This window comes from Mustela lutreola, chromosome 7, assembly GCF_030435805.1.
Source record: "Mustela lutreola isolate mMusLut2 chromosome 7, mMusLut2.pri, whole genome shotgun sequence".
NCBI classification, from domain to species: Eukaryota; Metazoa; Chordata; class Mammalia; order Carnivora; family Mustelidae; genus Mustela; species Mustela lutreola.
In genome coordinates, this window is record NC_081296.1 from 54,353,850 (window position 1) to 54,372,917 (window position 19,068).

Here is a 19,068-nt window from a genome sequence, read left to right on the forward strand (position 1 = left end):
AGGGCTGCTGATTGGGGGGTTGTGGACAGGGGGAGGAGAACATTGGAGGGACAGTAGAGAAGGAGGTAGACTGAAGCCAGATGGGCATGGCCTTGTGTTTGAGTTTTCCTCTCGGCGTATTGGTATTGGTGAGCCATCAGATGGCCTGCTGGACAGTGCCATGGCCACTCTGCTTATAAAAGACCCCCTACCGTGGGGAATGAGTCTGAGAAGCACCCATCTAATCCTGCTCTGTTTCGGTGCTTGATTCTCTACCCCTTGCCAAATGGTCATCCAGGCTCTTCCTGAATATCCCTTATAGCATGAATGCACTTTATTGGCCTTGGTAGCCTGTCCATTTTCACAGAGCTCTGTCTTAAAATATTCTCTGTCATGAGCCGAAATGAGTCTCCTTTTAGCGTCCACTCATAAAGATTTCTTCTGGCCCTCCGAGCAGAGTTATTCTTCTAGGGGGCTCTTCCTGTTGTCTTCCCTCCCAACGAACTTCTTGTAGATTTCCTGTCTCAGCAAATTCTCCCGCACCCACCCAGTGGCCAACTTGTCAGGCATCTTTCACTGCTTCCTGGGCCTCCCTCAGTGCCATATCTACCAGTCCCTACATCTGTCCCTTCTCAGTCCTGCTGGAGTCCAGCGGCTCTGTCTCTGCTGAGGCAGTTCAGGCTCTGTAAATCAGTGGGGCTGCAGATGAGTAACGGCCTCTCACATGGAGGCCCCCTGCCCATTCTGCCCCTTCCTACCTGACATTCTAGCTTCGCTGATGAGTGCAGGGTGCCCTCCGTGGATCATGTTTTCTTTTACTCCCGGCCCTCCCTGCTTTCCTCCTTTTTTTTGTTCCCCCCCTTCATCTTCAGTCTGGCCTGCCTTGGTCATCTTTGAGGAACCATGCTGTTGCTGTCTTCTGATGACAGCCCACCTCCTAGTCCATACCAGGTACCTACTCTATGAATTTCCCTAATGCCCTGATGCCTGCTTTTGCTGTGGCCATTAGCACAGTGTGTTACAATCGTTTCTGTGCCCTGGTAGATTCTCTACTCTTTGAGGGCAGTGACTGTAGCATATTGATTACTGAATTCCCAATTCCCAGTGTGATGCTTGGCAATAGGAGATAGTCAGTAATGCTTGAATGAATGAGTGGATGAACAAATTTATAATCCCTCTTAGTCTTGTCTCTGAATTAAATTCTCCCAACTCATTCAAGCCTCTCCAATACAATATTTCTTGTCCCCTCACCCATTTCCTCTTCTTTAGATGTCTCAGTGCCCCTCTTAAAGTGTCAGGGTTACAATAACATCACATTTAAATTTTAAAATGTTTTTAAAAGTGATTTTCAAATAGCCCAAGTCGCTGTGACTATTACAGATAAACAAAATATTGAGTAAACTGAGGAACAAAGAAATTACCAGAATTTTTCTTTCCTTTCTTTCTTTTTTTTTTTTTTTTTAAGATTTTTATTTATTTATTTGAGAGAGAGGGTAAAAGAAATAGAGAGAGCATGAGCAGGGTAAGGGGCAGAGGGAGAAGCAGACTCCCCACTGAGCAGGGAGCCCAATGTGAGGCTCCATCCCAGAATCCTGGGATCATGACCTAAGCCAAAGACAGGTGCTTAACTGACTGAGCCACCCAGGTGCCCCCAGACTTTTCTTTTAATGAGACCAAGTGGTAGTCAGACATTGGCATAATGAATGAAATCTGCATTCTCCTTGGTTACTCTCAAAGCATGAATCAGTCTTTGCCTTAGGTGGATGATTGTTTATTAAACCGAGCTTACTAAGCCACATGGTGTTGCTAGGCCATAATTACTGAATTCAAGTCCCACTGCCAAGTCAAGGCCTTGCCTAAATATTGTGGCTTTCTACTTCTGTAAATTCAGGATGATTAAACTTTACATTTCTCTACCTCCGGTGTTAGGAAGATTGATGAAGCTGTATTAAGGAATCACATGTTGTTTCTTGGATGAAAGGTGTTTTATAAATGCAATGAATCAAAATGTTATTATTTCAAGTTGTATGACATTATGGAGTATCTGTGGAGAACTGTTTGGTTATTTTTGTTTTTACAGTAATTGTAACTGTTAAATTGGGAGTTATCTGTGGGATTACAAGATTCTATATATATATATATATATATTTTTTTTTTTTTTTTTAAGATTTTATTTATTTATTTGACAGAGAGAGATCACAAGTAGCAGAGAGGCAGGCAGAGAGAGAGGAGGAAGCAAGCTCCCTGCTGAACAGAGAGTCCGATGCGGGGCTCGATCCCAGGACCCTGAGATCATGACCTGAGCCAAAGGCAGCGGCTTAACCCACTGAGCCACCCAGGCGCCCCAAGATTCTATATATTTACAAGGGAAAATAAGCATGTATGTTTGCGTGTGTGTGTGTGTGTGTGTGTGTGTGTATAAGAGAAACAGACTGAAGAGGTCTGAACCTTAGTTTCCTTAATAAATTATTCCCACAGGGCTATTGTTACTGTGAGGATTAAATCAGGATAATATGTAACAGCATTTAGCGCCTTTTCTGGCGCATGGTATCATCTAAATAAATGATAGCTGCTATTATTATTTTCTTTTTTTTTTTTTTTTTTTAAGATTTTATTTTTATTTATTTGACAGATAGAGATCACAAGTAGGCAGAAAGGCAGGCAGAGAGAAAGGAAGGGAAGCAAGCTCCCTGCCGAGCAGAGGGCCCAATGCAGGGCTTGATCCCAGAACCCTGGGAGAGGCAGAGGCTTTAACCCACTGAGCCACCCAGGCACCCCACTATTATTATTTTCTTAACTGGACTGATTTTGTCAGTTTATTTTGTGACCTGTGTTTCTATTTCAGTCTCATTCTACAAAAAAAAAAATTTTTTTTTTTTTTTAAAGATTTCATTTATTTGAGAGAGAGAGAAAGAGAAGGAGTGGGGCAGGGGCGGGGAGCAGACTCCATGCTGAGCAGGGATCCTGCTGTGAGGCTCAATCCCAGCACCCTGAGATCAGGACCTCAGCCAAAGGCAGATGGTTCACGCACTGAGCCACCCAGGCGCCCCTTGTTCTACAGAATTCTTAACTCCCACTTTAGTACATGAATTCTTAGACTCAGGAAGACATTATTAAAGTTTAGAATCCTGAGGCACCTGGGTGGCTCAGTCTATTGAGTGTCTGCCTTCAGCTCAGGTCATGATCCTAGAGTCCTGGGATTGAGCCCGGAGTCAGGCTCCCTCATCAGCGGGGAGTCTGCTTCTCCCTTTGCCCCTCACCCCACTCATGCTCTCTCTCTCTCTCTTACTCTCCCTCTCAAGTAAATAAAATCTTTTAAAAAATAAAGTTTAGAATCCTTGGTTGAGGGCATATTTTATAAAATCTGTAGAAAGTAGGGACTGAGGCTCCATAGTCTGCATTTGACCATAGCAGAAGTTTAAGAAGTATTTAGAAAGAATAATCATCATAACTTGAAATAGCAAGTATGGTCAAACTTGAAGTCTGAGATCTTTCTTGATTATAGCTTACTAAAGGTACCAAATGAATGTCTGTGCGTGTATGTGTGTGTGTAGGACTACCATATAATAAATCACAACCAGAACTACAACCACCATTTACTGAACACTTAGCACCTGCCAAGTCACTGGACTACGTTCAAGGGTGGGAAGGGAAGGGAATATACAGAGATATAGAGGAGATCAAGATGTGGCCCATGTTCTTGGGGACCTCCCAGTCTTAGGGATGGATATGTTGGGAAGAAACGCAACTACACAAGAGAGGAGAGTTAATTTGGTAGATGGGTAGAGGGTTTGAGTAGATAAAGAATAAACAAGCTTTAAATTTCCATTTAGAACATTGATGAGATGAGGGGCTATTTTGTACACCACTCTTCTAAGTGGGTGGATATCTTTGGGTATAACTGATTATAAAGCTAGAAGGACTTCAGAGCATCCCCTGGCTGCTTTTCCTAAATTCATTCCATAGGTGTTTACATAGCCATATATATCCAGAGAAGAACATTTTCACATTTTTTTTTTAAAGATTTTATTTATTTATTTGACAGACAGAGATCACAAGTAGGCAGAGAGGTAGGCAGAGAGAGAGGAAGGGAAGCAGGCTCCCTGCTGAGCAGAGAGCCCGATGCAGGGCTCGATCCCAGGACCCTGGGATCATGACCTGAGCCAAAGACAGAGGCTTTAACCCACTGAGCCACCCAGGCGCCTCCATTTTTGTATTTCTTAAATGACTCTGGAAGCTGGGTCTCCCACTTAAAGGACAGAAAAGGAAAGAGAAAGCGGCTGAAATTTATTTAGTATCTACTATATACATGAGCTTTTTCTAATATTTAATTTTTTTACCCTATAACATTGATATTTCCCCCATTTTACCTAGCCGTTCAGAGCGGATGAGTAACAGATTGTCCCAGATCCCGCAGTGAGTGAGTCCCAAAATTGATCTTTGCTGCACATTTGCTTTTCAGCAAGCTGAATTTTAACTCTCAACTGTAAAAGATCAAGACTTAAACTACCTATTTTATCTTTTGGAGTTCTATTTTCTCATTTCTATAAACATCCAAAGAGTGCATTGCTAAGTACTCTAGCAGATGACAGACTCCACATCAAGTCGCCACTGAAAGGCTACCCAAAGGCAGCAGGATGAATGGCCAAAAGGGTCACCAACGTAATCCACAAGGCAGTCTAGCTTCATCATGACTCTAGGCTTCGTTATTGCTTTAGGGTTTCAGGTTTTTTATTAATACCCTTTCTGGTAGGCCAGTTACTTGGAGAAAATTTTATGTATAGGAAAAAGGTTGTAAAGAGGGTAGTGCATGTCTACACCTAAAACTGAGACATGTTTTAGTGTGGAATTCTGAGTGTTCCAAGGTGTCCATGATCTTGCCATTAAAAATCATGTCTTCCTTTTCCAGCTTAAAGAAATCTTCTGCTGAACTGAAAAAAATATTAGCCAATGGCCAGGTAGGTGTCATTGCATATTAAGATTTCCACATAGCAGTAACTCATCACTGTCCAGTTTTTGTGTCCATAAACTTCATAAACAGATAAAGAGCCCGCGAACGCCTTCTTGTCATAAATGAATTACGGTGGCTTAATTTGATTGGCAGAACAATTTGCAGCACATCTTTCAGACTGTGCTAATGGGTCTCACTTTGAGCAGATTGAAGTACCATGTACACACCCTGCTGCCATCTCAGTCTGAAAAAAGTTAATCAGTTCTGAACAAGTGTGTCAACCCATGGGTTGTCGAAATGGCCCTGCGTCGGGAGGTGGCTGCCACTTCCATTATCTTTGGGGAGAAGAGGAAAAACTGTTCCTTTCTTACCTCGGCTCCTTCTTTGGTCCCAAAAGGAACACTGGCTTTTTAGGGAAACAGAGCAACAGCTGATCTTTGGCATTTAAGATTTCTTGGCTTGAGAAGCCCCTGGTTTGGTTTGCCCTGCTGGCTGGCCCCCTAAAGCTGAATGGCCTAACCTGGGCAGAGAGGGACAGCCAGGCCTGCAGGCCGGGTATTCACACTAATTCTGATTCAAGTAAATGGACGCATCTGAAATAGTGTAGTGCTTTTAAACATACACCGGCAAATTAAGCTACCTACAGGGTCCTCGATTCTTCAATAGCAACATAAATGCGTTTTAATGTTTGTTATAGAGGAAGCCCTTTGATAGCCTTGGAGGCAGGCGCCTGTCCGTTGCCATCAAGCCTGCCTATTAGGCTCTATTGACTGAGACATCTGTGTCACTGCAAATAAAAGACTCTTATTGATTTTCTTAACTGCTGTTCACTTCCCGTCCATGTTTCGAAGGCTGAAATCTTAATTATCTCAGATGCTTATTCAGTGCCTTCACACGCTGACCTCTCCGAGGCTCATTGGCATTTCATGAATCAAGTACTTGTAGTAGAGCCCGTCAAGAAGACAAAGCTGGGTCCCCGTGCTTGTCCTTTAATATCACCTGTAACTTTGCGGCCTAATAGATGTGCGTGCCTTACAGCGGAGACTGGCGGGTAGTGCTTCTGGAAGCCCAGCTTCTTTAGCACATTGTCCTTGAATACAGTTGGAAAAAATAAGTTGATCTGGTTCTGACGTCTGATCGTTATCCAGAGTGTGTGAATTCTAGTCCTTAGATTTTCTGTTTACGGCTAACGGAAGCGTGGTGTTGTATGTGTGATCTTGATGACCTCAAAATTTACCTGATACTTTTGACTTTAAGCAGCCAGAGGTTTGTCTGGATTGAGGTCCACAAGTATGTTCCCCTAGTGCCCTGTCTGTGTTCAGAGCCAGTATGACATGAAACCTGACGAAAAGCAGAAACCTGGAGCCTGGGATGTTTTTGTGTCTTCAGCGTGCATGCATTCTAGTTACTAATTGTAACTTATGTATGAGTCACTTGCTTTCTTCAGCTGGAAAATATATTTCAAAATTGACGTAAATTAAGAAGCTTTAACTACATTTGTTCAGCCCAGGCAATGGAAAATAACCTGTCATAGATTCCTCTTCCAAAGATGAAAAACAGTTTATTTCCAGTGCGAAAAAATAAGCGTTCTGAAATGTTCCTCACGTTTTGACAACAGACCTAGTACCATAAATATCTTAGTGGTCTCAGTTGTGAGGTTCTCGGTGGTGGAAGATTGTCATAATAATGATTTTTTACACTTAACGATGGTTTATTGCTTTCCCTTGGGGATGGGATAACCCTGTGTTAAACAGTATGGCGCTTGCTTTCAAGGAGCAGCCTTCATTGTATTTACTTTCATTCAGAAGAAAAACAAACCAGAAAAACCTGCCTTTGGAGGTCCTCACAGTTAGTGCCTCCTCCTGTACTAACTTCTCAGTTCCTTGATGCTGTAGGGGAGCTAAAGCGAAATCACACGGCAGTGAGGGTAACAGGCACAGCTGTGGCGTCAATCAATTTATGGGCTGAGCATTGACACCACTTGGTATGGAAGATGTAAGTCACATTTAACAATACTTTAACACTTGAGCATAGTTTTTTATTTCAGTGGTTTATGCTCTCAAGCATTAATAATGATTTGCCTTTCCACTAGCCTCCACTTAGATTTAATAAGGAATTCATATTAATCATTAAAAGAAAGGGACATGATTCTTCAAGATAATCAAATATTGACAGGTTAGAAATAGCTTTCTGCCTGGGTTCATTGATATAGGTTATGTGATATAAATATTTATTTCTTTTCTGTCACTCAGAGTAAATGCCACCAATTGATTCAGCATTGATATAGTGTCAACAGTTCATAAGAAACATTTGACTGGCTTGTGTTTTCCGATTAGTCTCTGTTCTCTAAAGTGGGATTTACTAAATCTCTCCAATTGTCTGCTCATAGAGTGTGACTGCTTTCTGAAACCATTTTGCTTCGATTTGTGAAGCAAAGTTCTAGGAATAGGACTAGTTTCTGTCAGACCTGTACATATAAAATAAGGATTAATTGAGCATTTTTATTTTAATGATTTATAAGCGATAGGTACTGATTCTTCTTAACACAGGCATACAATAAACAAAGAATATTTTCTTTGTTGATCCGTAATTGGATTCCATTTCATTTTCCCCATTAATTTCATTAATATTATATTATATCAAGCAGTTTTTTTAAAGTTTAACTTTTAATCCTTGAAAGGGACACACTTTACTGCTTAATGATGGAGGATTCCTTTTTTTCTAGCTTAAGAAAAGCTGAATCGTAAGATAGTTTAGGCATGTGTCACTGAGAGCTATAAATCAGTCCCACTGGTGTGTTTTTGTGATGTGTTTTTTCCACTTCAGTTTTAGTGTGGTGTCATTTCTTTAACATTGGCTCTTGATTTAAAACTGATTAGAAATGGCCCATTGGGTCAATTTAAAGGATTAAAAAAGTGCACAGTTACTCCAAGGATGAATGACTTTGACCTTTGCATCTCTGAAGTTGTTTTCCTTCTTTTCGTGTTTTAGATTTTATAGGAGAGGGTGGGACTATTTTCCTATTCCTGATAAATCAAATATAAATGTACTGGGAAGCCACAGATCTTAGAACTAATTCTGATCCTGCTCTTGGCTGTTTTGAGAACTTCAGATGCTGTTAGAAAACTTCCTGTATTCAAAAAAAAAAAAAAAAGAAAAAACAGGTGGAGGAAGAAAAATAGGAATTCTACTGTGAAGTTAGCTTAAAAGCTGTATTATAACCGCTGTATAAAAACTCTTAGATTCTTACCGTTCATCTTACATCCCATACGAAGACCAGAGTATAAATGAGACTGTGTATGGGAGTCCACACTACATGACTCTCTCCCCTGCCCACACGGAAACCACTCATGGGTTGTCCTGTCTAGTCCATGTTACTTACCTAGCCCCTGACTTCCCTTCTGCAGAAGCAGAGCCCAGTGCCCATCATTTCTCCCAGGTCATTTGAGTTGACGTGTAATTGTAACTCTAATGGCTTTTCTTCTTCTCCTCTCACATTTAGTGTTCTGCCTTTTATTTCCTTTTTTTAGTCAAAACAAGGAAACAGCTATATTTAAAAATAATTCAGTATCTCTATTCAATAAAAACATATTTCAGCTCTTTTCTCTATAAAGAGCTGTGTGATCTTTGAAACATTTATCTTCCTAAAAACAAATACCACAGCTAATGAAATTGCTTTTAACTTGTGAGTGCTCTTTCATTTATTGTTTTCCTTCCTGTGGGCCAGTGAGCCTGATGGGAGAGGATGTCCCTCCATACTTAGCCAGGACATCTGCTGCTAAGATATGGCATTGAGCAGAGAATACTGAAGGACTGAGTTCTAGCCTTGACTAGTTGTTACTGACTAGTTTTATGACCCAATTGGGCTATGCACTTGAAAAACTGTATAGTTCTGTGATTTTTGTGATACTTGTTCCCAACCATAGTATTTAAAAATTGTATCCTGTAGGCATATAAATCCCATTTTTGTATCAAAATGATCACTGTTCCTGTGCTTCATTTAGAAAAGTTGAACTAATTTGCTTGTCTAAAGAGGCAACAGTGTTAGTACCTATTAGTTGATCCTGTTAGTGATTTATTTTCATAGTTAAAATCAATTAAAGTAACCCATTTTGATCAGAGATTTGAGATTCTCAAAAGGTTGTTTGTAATCAGTTCATGAACTTGGCTCTAATAGTTTTCCTTTTAAATTTTTTTTTTACGTGGATAATATTTGCATACTATATAAAAACAAGAAATCCAAATAAGCAGAAAGGAAAAGAATCTGGGTTGTTTTTTTTTTTTTTTTTTTTTTTTTTTTAAGATTTTATTTATTTATTTGACAGAGAGAAATCACAAGTAGACGGAGAGGCAGGTAGAGAGAGAGGAAGGGAAGCAGGCTCCCTGCTGAGCAGAGAGCCCGATGCGGGACTCGATCCCAGGACGCTGAGATCATGACCTGAGCCGAAGGCAGCGGCTTAACCCACTGAGCCACCCAGGCGCCCCAAGAATCTGGGTTTTTAAAATAAATATCTATCAGTCAATAAATAGGCCAGGCAGAGGTCTATAAAACTTTAAAACATTGTAGAAACACTTTATCTATCTTTTTATTGATACTGTCTTTTTAAGTGAGATGGTTTTAGAATTTTTACTCCAAAACAACTTTTATCTTTATTAGGCTCTTACAGTCTTATTGTCTGAGGGATTCTATTTTTGTTCTTGAATTTGCTTACTGAAAGCTTAGCATATGCACACACACGCACGTGTACACACACACACACACACACACACACACTAGCCTCTCAGCTCATGCCTACCATTCCTGGTCAGGTTGGAATGCTGTTAGTTGGCTGCTCCACTTCTCTTCTCAACCTCCTGGGTATTAGAGGTAGGGGGAAAAAAAACCCAAAACCTACAATGTCAGGTTTATAATGGTTGAAGCTGCTCAGAGACGTGCCATACCTACTCCTTTGCCTTCTCTTCCTCCAACAAAATTCCATAAAAACAAGCCCCTAGGTCCATCCCAGTTTGTTATTAGAATGTGTAATAGCAATATATCTCAGTGTATTTATTTTTCTGAGAGGAAACTACTGGTTTTTTTTATCTGGAAGGCCCTGATGGAGTGGTGGGAGGGGTACTACAGTCTCAGAGTGTGGTCCTTCTAAAGCCTGAATCCTATATATACTCCATGAGCTTTGTTCTCCTGGAATTTACTTTGGAACCCGATAAGGGTATAGCTTATAAGGGAAGCTAATGGTACAAATGAGGTTGTTAAGAGTGCTGTTCAGACTACCTTAAGAAAGGTTTTGAAGAAATTAGCCCATTTGTACTGGCCAATAGATAGTACAGTTTGCGTGTGTATTTTTCATACCCACCGATCGCAGTACACCCAGGAGCAGCTCTGCTAACCTTAGCATCTCAAGTTATTTCATATACTGCTCTTGTTCATGCTGTTTTAAAATTTATCATTTGGTCCAGTGTAATGAGGTTTTCTTTTCTTCATGTTCCATCTTTTATATAGGTTAAAATACGAGCTGTTTTTCTGCATTAGTAATATAAAGGTAATGAAGAACAAAATTTCCCTCAAAGAGGAAAATAGTTGCCAGTTTTTCTGACTTGTCTATCGTTTTGCCTCTGACCCTAAATATAGTAATTAGCTGATTGCAAATTGCATCAATCAGGTTGTACTACAATTAAATTGGGTGTTGAATTGGCCTTTACACATTAATCTGTCAATATTCTTTTAGGGATAGGCAGAACGGCTTGGAAAGGAAGCTGTTTCTGTTACCTGCTCTCTACTCCTAATTATCACAGCTCTCTGAAGCTTCAACCTCAGAAACGTATAGAAGAAAAATATTTCCCTTGATAAATGGAGCCTTGCTTTATTCAATTGGCGGCTGTTTAGAGCAAAATATTTAAAGCTTTACTATAATGGTTTGAAAGCAAACTATTTTTTTTCCAGGTGATACTGAATTAAAAACTCCATCCATTTTCTGCCCATGCAAGGCAGTGCAATTCCCTGGAAATTGATTTTTTTTTTCCCACGGCTTACTATGGCTTTTCCCAAGCTTTAGCTATATGGAAAATAACACTTTTATTGAATCCATTTAGTGAATAAAGTTGGCAGTTAATTTTTAAGCAACTGGACCACTGTGTAGAAAATTACTGAATGCATCAAATATAATCTGACTGGTCTTAAAGTCATTTGATAAATAATTGAGGGAGCTCTTGAAAACTCTAAAACATTATTTTGTGGGCATTAAAATAATTGACTCCTATTCATGATATAAACGAGAGTAGTATTTGTGGTGTAATCATTTTTACAGAATCAGGGAAAATGTGCATGCTGTTTAACATATTAAATTTTGAAAATGACTTTAGTTTATAAGAATCACAAGCTTATATGTTTTTCCCTTTATGCATTACAGTATTTGACAGTGTGTGCATTTGAAAGTGCACTCATTTGGCATTTTTCCATCAGCATATTATTATTTCTACCCAGTTACTGCTGTATACTATTTCCTGTTTCCAGAGAAAAGCTGTATCTACTTTAGGAAAGTCATTAACATTATTCAGTTAGTTTGTTTAATGTTAGCTATGGGGTCACCTGAGGAGTTTTCAGGGGCTGATTTATTTATAGATTGTGCATTAGATTACCGTGTGTATGTGTGTGTCTGTGTGTGTATGTGTGTGTGTGTGTTGTCTTCCCAAGTTTGACTTTGGTTATGTGCAGAGCTATTTGGCATTGGTTATGTGTAGTGCCGGAGACTGTGTTCTTATCAGTAGCTCTGACCTGACCCTTTTGAGCTATGTTATATCATTCCATTTTGACACCTTTTATCAAACTTTAATGAAATGACCCAGGCAAACAAATTGTCATTAAACTTTCCATCACTTTGTCCCTTGGTATCGTCTTTTATAAATTGGACAGCAAATGTTGTATTGATCTTCTCGTTCTTGCAGCTGAACTTGAAATGACCCAGACTGCTTGTTGTTTATGGCCCAGAGTTGCTTTTCCTTGACATTTCCATCCACAGCATGACACCCTTTTTGTTTTTCTTTCTTTCTCATGGAGATGAATGAACAAGACATACGATATCGAGACACTCTTGGCCATGGCAACGGAGGCACAGTCTACAAGTGAGTAGTCAATTTCATTTAAACTTTCTATGCACTTTAGCCAAATGTGAGTACTCAGGTTCTCCGTGGCAAAGATTTTTAAATGACCATCAGCACTTAGAGCTTATTTCCACTTTTGACTCCAAAAATTCTGCAAGGCATCTATTTTCTCAGGAATTGGTTGGAAAAGTGCATCTATATTGCCTTTTTAATATTTCTGCGTCTGCATCTCTCCTGGGTGAGCAGTTAATAGTCCACCATTAGCAAGTGTACCTTTAACTGGCCTGAAGTTTAATGTATTTTTTTCCTTCACTCTTTCACACCGTTGTTTTTTTTTTTTTTTTTTTTTAAACTTGTTTGCACCCTGTGCTAGTCCCCTGCTCTTTTACATCTGTGCCCAGTGGAAAACGGCCCTTATAAATACCATTGCTGTGCCCTGTGTTGACACTGTAAGTTATTAACAAGCCTTCTTCCTCTTGTATTTCCTTCTCCCTTCACCCGAGTCCCCTGAGAGAATTTCTACACATTGATGAATATGTTAAGTTATAAAATTCTCCCAAATTCCAGTAGCAGTGATCTTACCCTAAAGGAGTGTTCATTTTCATATTAAAAAATGCTAACCGTAAAAAATAGTTCTCTCGACAGGGAAGTCTTTCTCATGCAGTAGTGCAAAGTTTAAACTACATAATGTAATATCTGATACTTAATAGTCTGCAATGGTGTATGAAAAATATTCCACTAGGAATTAAAAAATCCATACTCTGTAAGAAAGCCCTGAGGGAGTAATAAAGCTTTCCTCCAGAGAGCTGTTTTCCATATATACACTAACTCTGCATCACATTATGATTGTGTTTTTACCTTAGATGTTTTAATATATATCTTCAAAGTTGTGAGACAGTTTATAATTGGTTATTAATGTTTTTAGAATTTTAAGTGCTTGCTAACCACATGACTATAGATAAAAATTGTCCTATTGCCCATGACCATGAAGGGTCACATCCTAAAATCCCAGAACTTCTTCCACACAGAGATGCAGCCTTGGTATGGAATTAGGTTTCCCAGGGTTAGAAGCTTCTTCTCAGTCAGCCGACCCATTCACCCACTCAGGTTTCAATCTTCTCTGCAGGTAGAGTCAGGATGTGAGTCTGTTCTCCTGAACCTAGTCCTTTAAGAACTTATGTTCATGTATTTCAATTATTTTTTCTTATAGATGACTGGGTACTCTGAGTAGTTGGTCTGAAAGTTAAGTGCTTCCACTATGATAATTCAGAGAATTAAATACCAGCATATTGCCTCCACGATCCTTAGGCTGTGGCCTTAAAATGTTTTCATGCCTAATGCCTCTGATGGGTTTGAGCCACTCTTGTCCTTTCCTGGATCATACTAGCATTCCTTCTCAAGCAGCCCCCAGTACTGCATAAAAAGCATCTCTTCAGCTCAGTCTTCTCCTTCTTACTCTTATCTGACTTGAATTTTTACCCTGTTCTGAGGGTTCTTAGGTTCAGGTCCCCTTTGAAAGGAAAGAAGAAGGAACCAGCGTGCTCTGATTTGCTTCTCCTGAGTTCGTTGTAGGGAGCAATTTTCAAAGCCTTAGTCTTGCTTGTACTAATGCTTTTGTGCTCATAGCCAAATATAATAAAACAGGAAGGATTTCTAGCAACTCTTCAACTCTTTAGATTCCTTTTATTGGAATCCAAAATCATTTCTGTAGATGCCTAACCTATTCATGTGTTCTGTTTAACCAGATGTTTAACTCTCATGCATGTTCATAGTTTTAAATTCAGTTTGTTCTATTGTGAATTTATTGTCCTGGTTTATTCTAGTAGGGTAGGGAGAACATAAACCCACCAAACTCCAGAAGGTGATTTTTATTAGAAATAATACCCCAGATGTTAAGATTTAAATCTTTTCTTTTAAAACATAGGCTAATAACAGAAAGGAGCAGGGGATGCAGAGAGATAGAAATAACATGCCCACCTACCAAGGAAAAATTACAACATGAAATCATGTTAATGTTTTCATTTGTTTGCTTTTTTAAAGGTTTATTTATTTTAGAGAGAGCGAGCAGGGGTGACAGGTAGAGGGAGAGGGAGAGAGAGTCTTATGCAGACTCTGTGCTGAGTATGGAGCCCGATGCAGGGCTTGATCTCATGACCCTGAAATCATGACCTGAGCCAAAACTGAGTCAGACACTTAACCAGTTGTACTGCCCAGGCTCTCTAAATCATTTTAATGTTTTATTATTTGTTTAATTATGGTGAGGAACATATAACATAAAATTTAGTATCTTCACCTGTTTTAAGCCTGTAGTTCAGTGGCATTAGGCACATTCAAACTGTTGTGCCAACTTCAACACTATCCATCTCCAGAACTCCTTTTGTCTTGCAAATCTGAAACCTATGCCCATTAAACAATAACTCCCTGTTTGCCTTGGTCACCTTTTTAGCTAAGGAGCATGTCTAGAAGTTCTCCTTTCATTAGGACCACATTATTTTACATATCCTTAGCACACACAAGTTCTTTTAACTGCTGGAATGCTGTGTTAACATCCAATTTATCCTGATTTCGTTTACGTGCCATTGCTAGTGCTCAATATGCATGTTGGAAGATTTTTGACTTTTTATTTTTTAAAAAAAGATTTATTTATTTGAGAGAGAGCGTGAGCACATGGGCTCACACCCAAGTGGGGGAGGGGCAGAGAGAGAGGGAGCAAGAGAAGCCCCAAGCAGACTCTCTACTGAGGTCTGAGCCCAACCTGGGGCTCGATCCCACCACCTTGATGTCATGACTTGAACTGAAATCAAGAGTCGGACGCTCAACTGACTGAGCCACCCAAGTGCCCTGCATGTTGTAAGATTTAATACATTTTTGACAGTGGTTGTTTTTGGAGGGTGAGTAGCAGTAACATGATCATTTTAGGGCTTTATTTTACATAGTATATTTCTCATACAAAGAAGATATTCCTTCAGTTTGATGGCTTAGGTGATTCTTAAGAGGAAAGAGTGTAAAGATAACCAAATTGCATAATCAGTTGTCAATGATCATTGGTTTTCATTTCTGCCTGGGCTTCAGTTGTATTGTTCTTATATCCCTGGCTTTTAGTTCAGCACCAGGGGGTAAAAAAAAAAGTGGTGTAATTGTCAAGAAATGAGAATCCACTTTACTAAAGTCTCTCTAAAACTCTTTGCTGTGTTATGATTGACTTTCTCCTACACTAAGTTTACCTTAATGGTGTTGACTATAAAAATTGTGATTTTTTTTTCCCGAACAAAATGATTACATTACAGGCTATGCTACATAAACTAGATGAAGAAAATATTGGAAAATCCACTCATTGGTAACAAAACTGCCTAATGGGCCTATTTAATTTTTTTTTCTTATAAAGTATAATAAAACCAATAAATGCAAAGCAAAAGTTTAATATTTCTTTCTTATTTGCTCCACTTGATGGGATGTTGTGAATTTCAAGGGATATGACATCATGTGTAACTGCAGTATATATTGTTTAATAGTTGATCACATGTTCGCCCTTTAAGTCTGGATATTCCCCCCCACGGTTACACAATACGAAATTCTGAGCCGAAACATTTAAACCAAGTGATATTGTGGACCTGTGCGGGGTCCTTGCTGTGTTCTTGTCTGTCTTATGATAATGACCTAAAGAGGTAATTTCAGGTCAGGATTTCTTGGATTACTAACTTGGGCGAAACGGATTATAAAGGAAATACCTTAGACTAAAGTAGAGCTTACGCCTAGGAAGAAGAAGAATTTAGGTTTTCTTTTGAAAATGAATGTGCTTTCATTTATGCTCCATTGCTCAAAATGCTGCATGTTGCTCCAAAAAAACCCCAAATTCAGGAAAGACACATATTCTATCCCCCTCTAAGAGATTCACGGTGAATTTCAGAAACCTGGAGAAAGTATGTGTTGTGCTTATGTGTATCCTGCATCAGCCTCCAGCTGTGTGACCTGGGGAAAGTTACATCTTGTCTTCTGCCTCAGTTTGTGTGTAAAACGGAGATAATAACATCTAATAAGATTGTCATGGAGTTAAATGAGATGTTTCATAGAAAAGGCTCAGCACTATGACCGACCAACTAAATGTTAGCTACTGTTGGGGCACCTGAGTGGCTCAGTGGGTTAAAGCCTCTGCCTTCGGCTCAGGTCATGATCCCGGGATCCTGGGATCAAGCCCGGAAATTGGGCTCTCTGCTCGGCAGGGATCCTGCTTCCTCCTCTCTCTCTGCCTGCTTGTGATCTCTGTCTGTCAAGTAAATAAATAAAATCTTAAAAAAAAAAAAAATGTTAGCTATGGTTCATGGTAGGGCTAATAATAGAAAAATGATTAAGCTCTGTGCCCCCTACACTTACTTGACCATGGGGCTTCTTTTTTTGGGGGGGGGAACATCTACAAACATCTCCCAGATACTGAACTGTGTTAGTATCCATTAGTTAACTTTATTTATTTATTTATTTTTTTAAAGATTTTATTTATTTATTTGACAGAGAGAGATCACAAGTAGGCAGAGAGGCTGGCAGAAAGAGAGGAGGAAGCAGGCTCCCTGCCAAGCAGAGAGCCCGATGCAGGACTCGATCCCAGGACCCTGAGATCATGACCTGAGCTGAAGGCAGCGGCTTAAACCACTGAGCCACCCAGGCGCATTAGTTAACTTTAAAAAAAGTGTTTAACTTTAAAAAACTTTAAAAAAAATTCGGCTATGATACTCAGTATACTTCTCTGTTTCCTGCTATTCGCTAGTTATACCATAAATTTGCTTACATATAGATTTTTTTAGAAGTTTCTGAGTATTTTCATTTTTATCTTAGTTTATTTTCAGATTGCTTTACGACACCTGGTAAAATGTTAAGCCCATTTTACCACCGGAAAAAGGTAGGACTCCCCAGCATGTGGCCACTCAATGGCAAAGCCAGAATTCTAGTGTCTCTCCTCCTCTCTGTGTTTTTCCCCCAGGCAGTGTTGTTTCTCAAGGTCAAGCGGAGTCCATTGTGTTTCCTTGTATTTTCTAGTGTTCTCAGCCCAGTCCTAAGGATAGGATAGATGCTTTATACATGTTGGCTGAAACGAGAATGAGGCAAGTGGGGGTTTTTTCCAAGCAGGTTTTAGTAGGGCCCTTTAATTGGTTTCTCCCCATATCCAGCTAGTTTTAGAGCCTGTGTAATTGTTTTAGAATGTTCATCTGGAAGAATAGGAATTTCTAAACTGATGGCATATTTTTGAATGATTAATTTTCTTTCAGGTGTTAAAACTGAGTACTTAGCATCCATTAACCCAACACACTAGTTACTGTCCTCTTTTTTTGGATAGTATGTCACATTGAAATGAAAGTAATTAACAGGCCCACTTTCTTTGGAAACATTCTGTGATAATGAAGGCCAGTCACTCAGGTTCTTTCCTCCCTAGGGGCATTGTTTGATGGAGTTGCTTAAGCTCTGGGCCCAGAAATAAAGTGATATTTAACTCTTGGACTTAAGTCATGCTAATAAGTCAGTTAGCCCATATGCATAATCTTTTATTTTTTTCTTTAATGCAAATTAGTCAGCCTAAGACTCAGATTATCAGCTTTTAGATCATGTGTTCTAGCATGTAGGTGTTTGAAAATAGTAATGAATTGTCTGCCTCCTGTTCCTTCCTACAGTACATTAATGGTCTAACCTGGATTTGGGGTAAGATTTTCTCAGTAGTATAGCACATAGCTTAAAACGCTGCTGACACGGTGTTTTGAACATTGGATATAAACCATGATTTAAGAATTAGTTTGCCTGTATCTAGAGACAACAAGAAGAGGGACAGGATAATAATTCTCAAAGGGTTGATCTCTCCTCTCTTTTGTTTTACCCATTTTTTTAGATATTTGTTGGGCAGAAGGGTGAGGATGGTCCTTGGAGACAGTGGCTGAGATCACACGAACTATTAAGTTGTATTCTGCCCTTGTAATATGGCTGTAGAGTCCAAGTAAAACATTACATTTGTGGTTTTGGAGCTGGAATTCTGTCAACTCATTTGAGGAACATGATGTATTTAATGAAAATTAGAAGCTCTTGTGGTCAGTTACGTAAAATGAGAAAATGCATGAATTGCCAAATGAAATGCTGTTTAGTAAACAAACTATGGCCAAACATGGGATTCCTGAGGGGAAAAACATCATAAAAAAGAGCCCTCAATGAAAACTGGGACCATATAGTACCCAGAAAGCTCTCACTCCTCTTTTACCGGCCATCCTGAAGGTGCCGAACCAAATCAGCAGAAGGTCTGACCCCTGCTTCTCTACCCACTGCATCAGTGACCCCACTCCTTTATATTTTTTCCCTGAGGTACATCTTGTAAATTAAGAGTAGTTTTTAAGTGGTTTTGGTATTGACCCAAGAGCCAGGGCGATTGTTTGATTTATTTTAACTTTAAATTTCCAATCAAATGAAGAGCCTTTTCCTTGCAGCCAAGATCATATTTTAAACAAGCAAACAAGATATCATCTTAATGCAAAATTAAATACTGGATTGTGTTACAGTGTCATGTGACAAGCAAGGATATTAATATTTCCAGAAAATCAATGAGTATTTGTCAAATAAAATTAATTATGTATGTTTCCCTCTCTTGCTCTCGCGGCAGTCACCGTTAGAGATTTGTTTCATACAATAATGTACATTGTATCGATTAGAGTCTATGGAACGGACCTGAGCGTGTGATTCTCCACACCTTTCCCACCTTTGCTTCCCCCATTCCATGTTCCTGTAACTTCACACATGCTCATATCCATTATGGCAATGATGGATTATTGGCGTCCAACCAACATGACAGGATGTTACAGGTCGCTGAGCAGAGATTTTCAGACTCTGTTTCCACCCGAATTAACTATTATTGAAATAGTTTATTGAGATTGAAGTATTGATCATTTTCTGCTAACCTTGGCTTAAGGGTAGGAAGAGGAGGCGAAGGTGTTCTTAAAAGACACTAAATTTAATTTTAAAAAATCTCATTTATTTAGCCTTTTCTTCTTCCTGTTTTATAGCCCCTTTTGTTT

At 39.4% G+C, this 19,068-nt stretch overlaps 1 protein-coding gene across 10 annotated transcripts in view; it reads left to right on the plus strand.

Moving 5' to 3' along the window:
- The window catches only part of MAP2K5 (mitogen-activated protein kinase kinase 5), a 260,220-nt gene that overhangs the window by 44,150 nt on the left and 197,002 nt on the right, over nucleotides 1-19,068 (plus strand). For all 10 annotated transcript variants that reach the window (XM_059180906.1, XM_059180907.1, XM_059180913.1 and 7 more), the window contains exons 7-8: nucleotides 4,889-4,937; nucleotides 11,985-12,049. In XM_059180906.1, coding sequence (XP_059036889.1) covers nucleotides 4,889-4,937; nucleotides 11,985-12,049 — 114 coding nt within the window. The remainder of the gene's footprint in view (nucleotides 1-4,888; nucleotides 4,938-11,984; nucleotides 12,050-19,068) is intronic.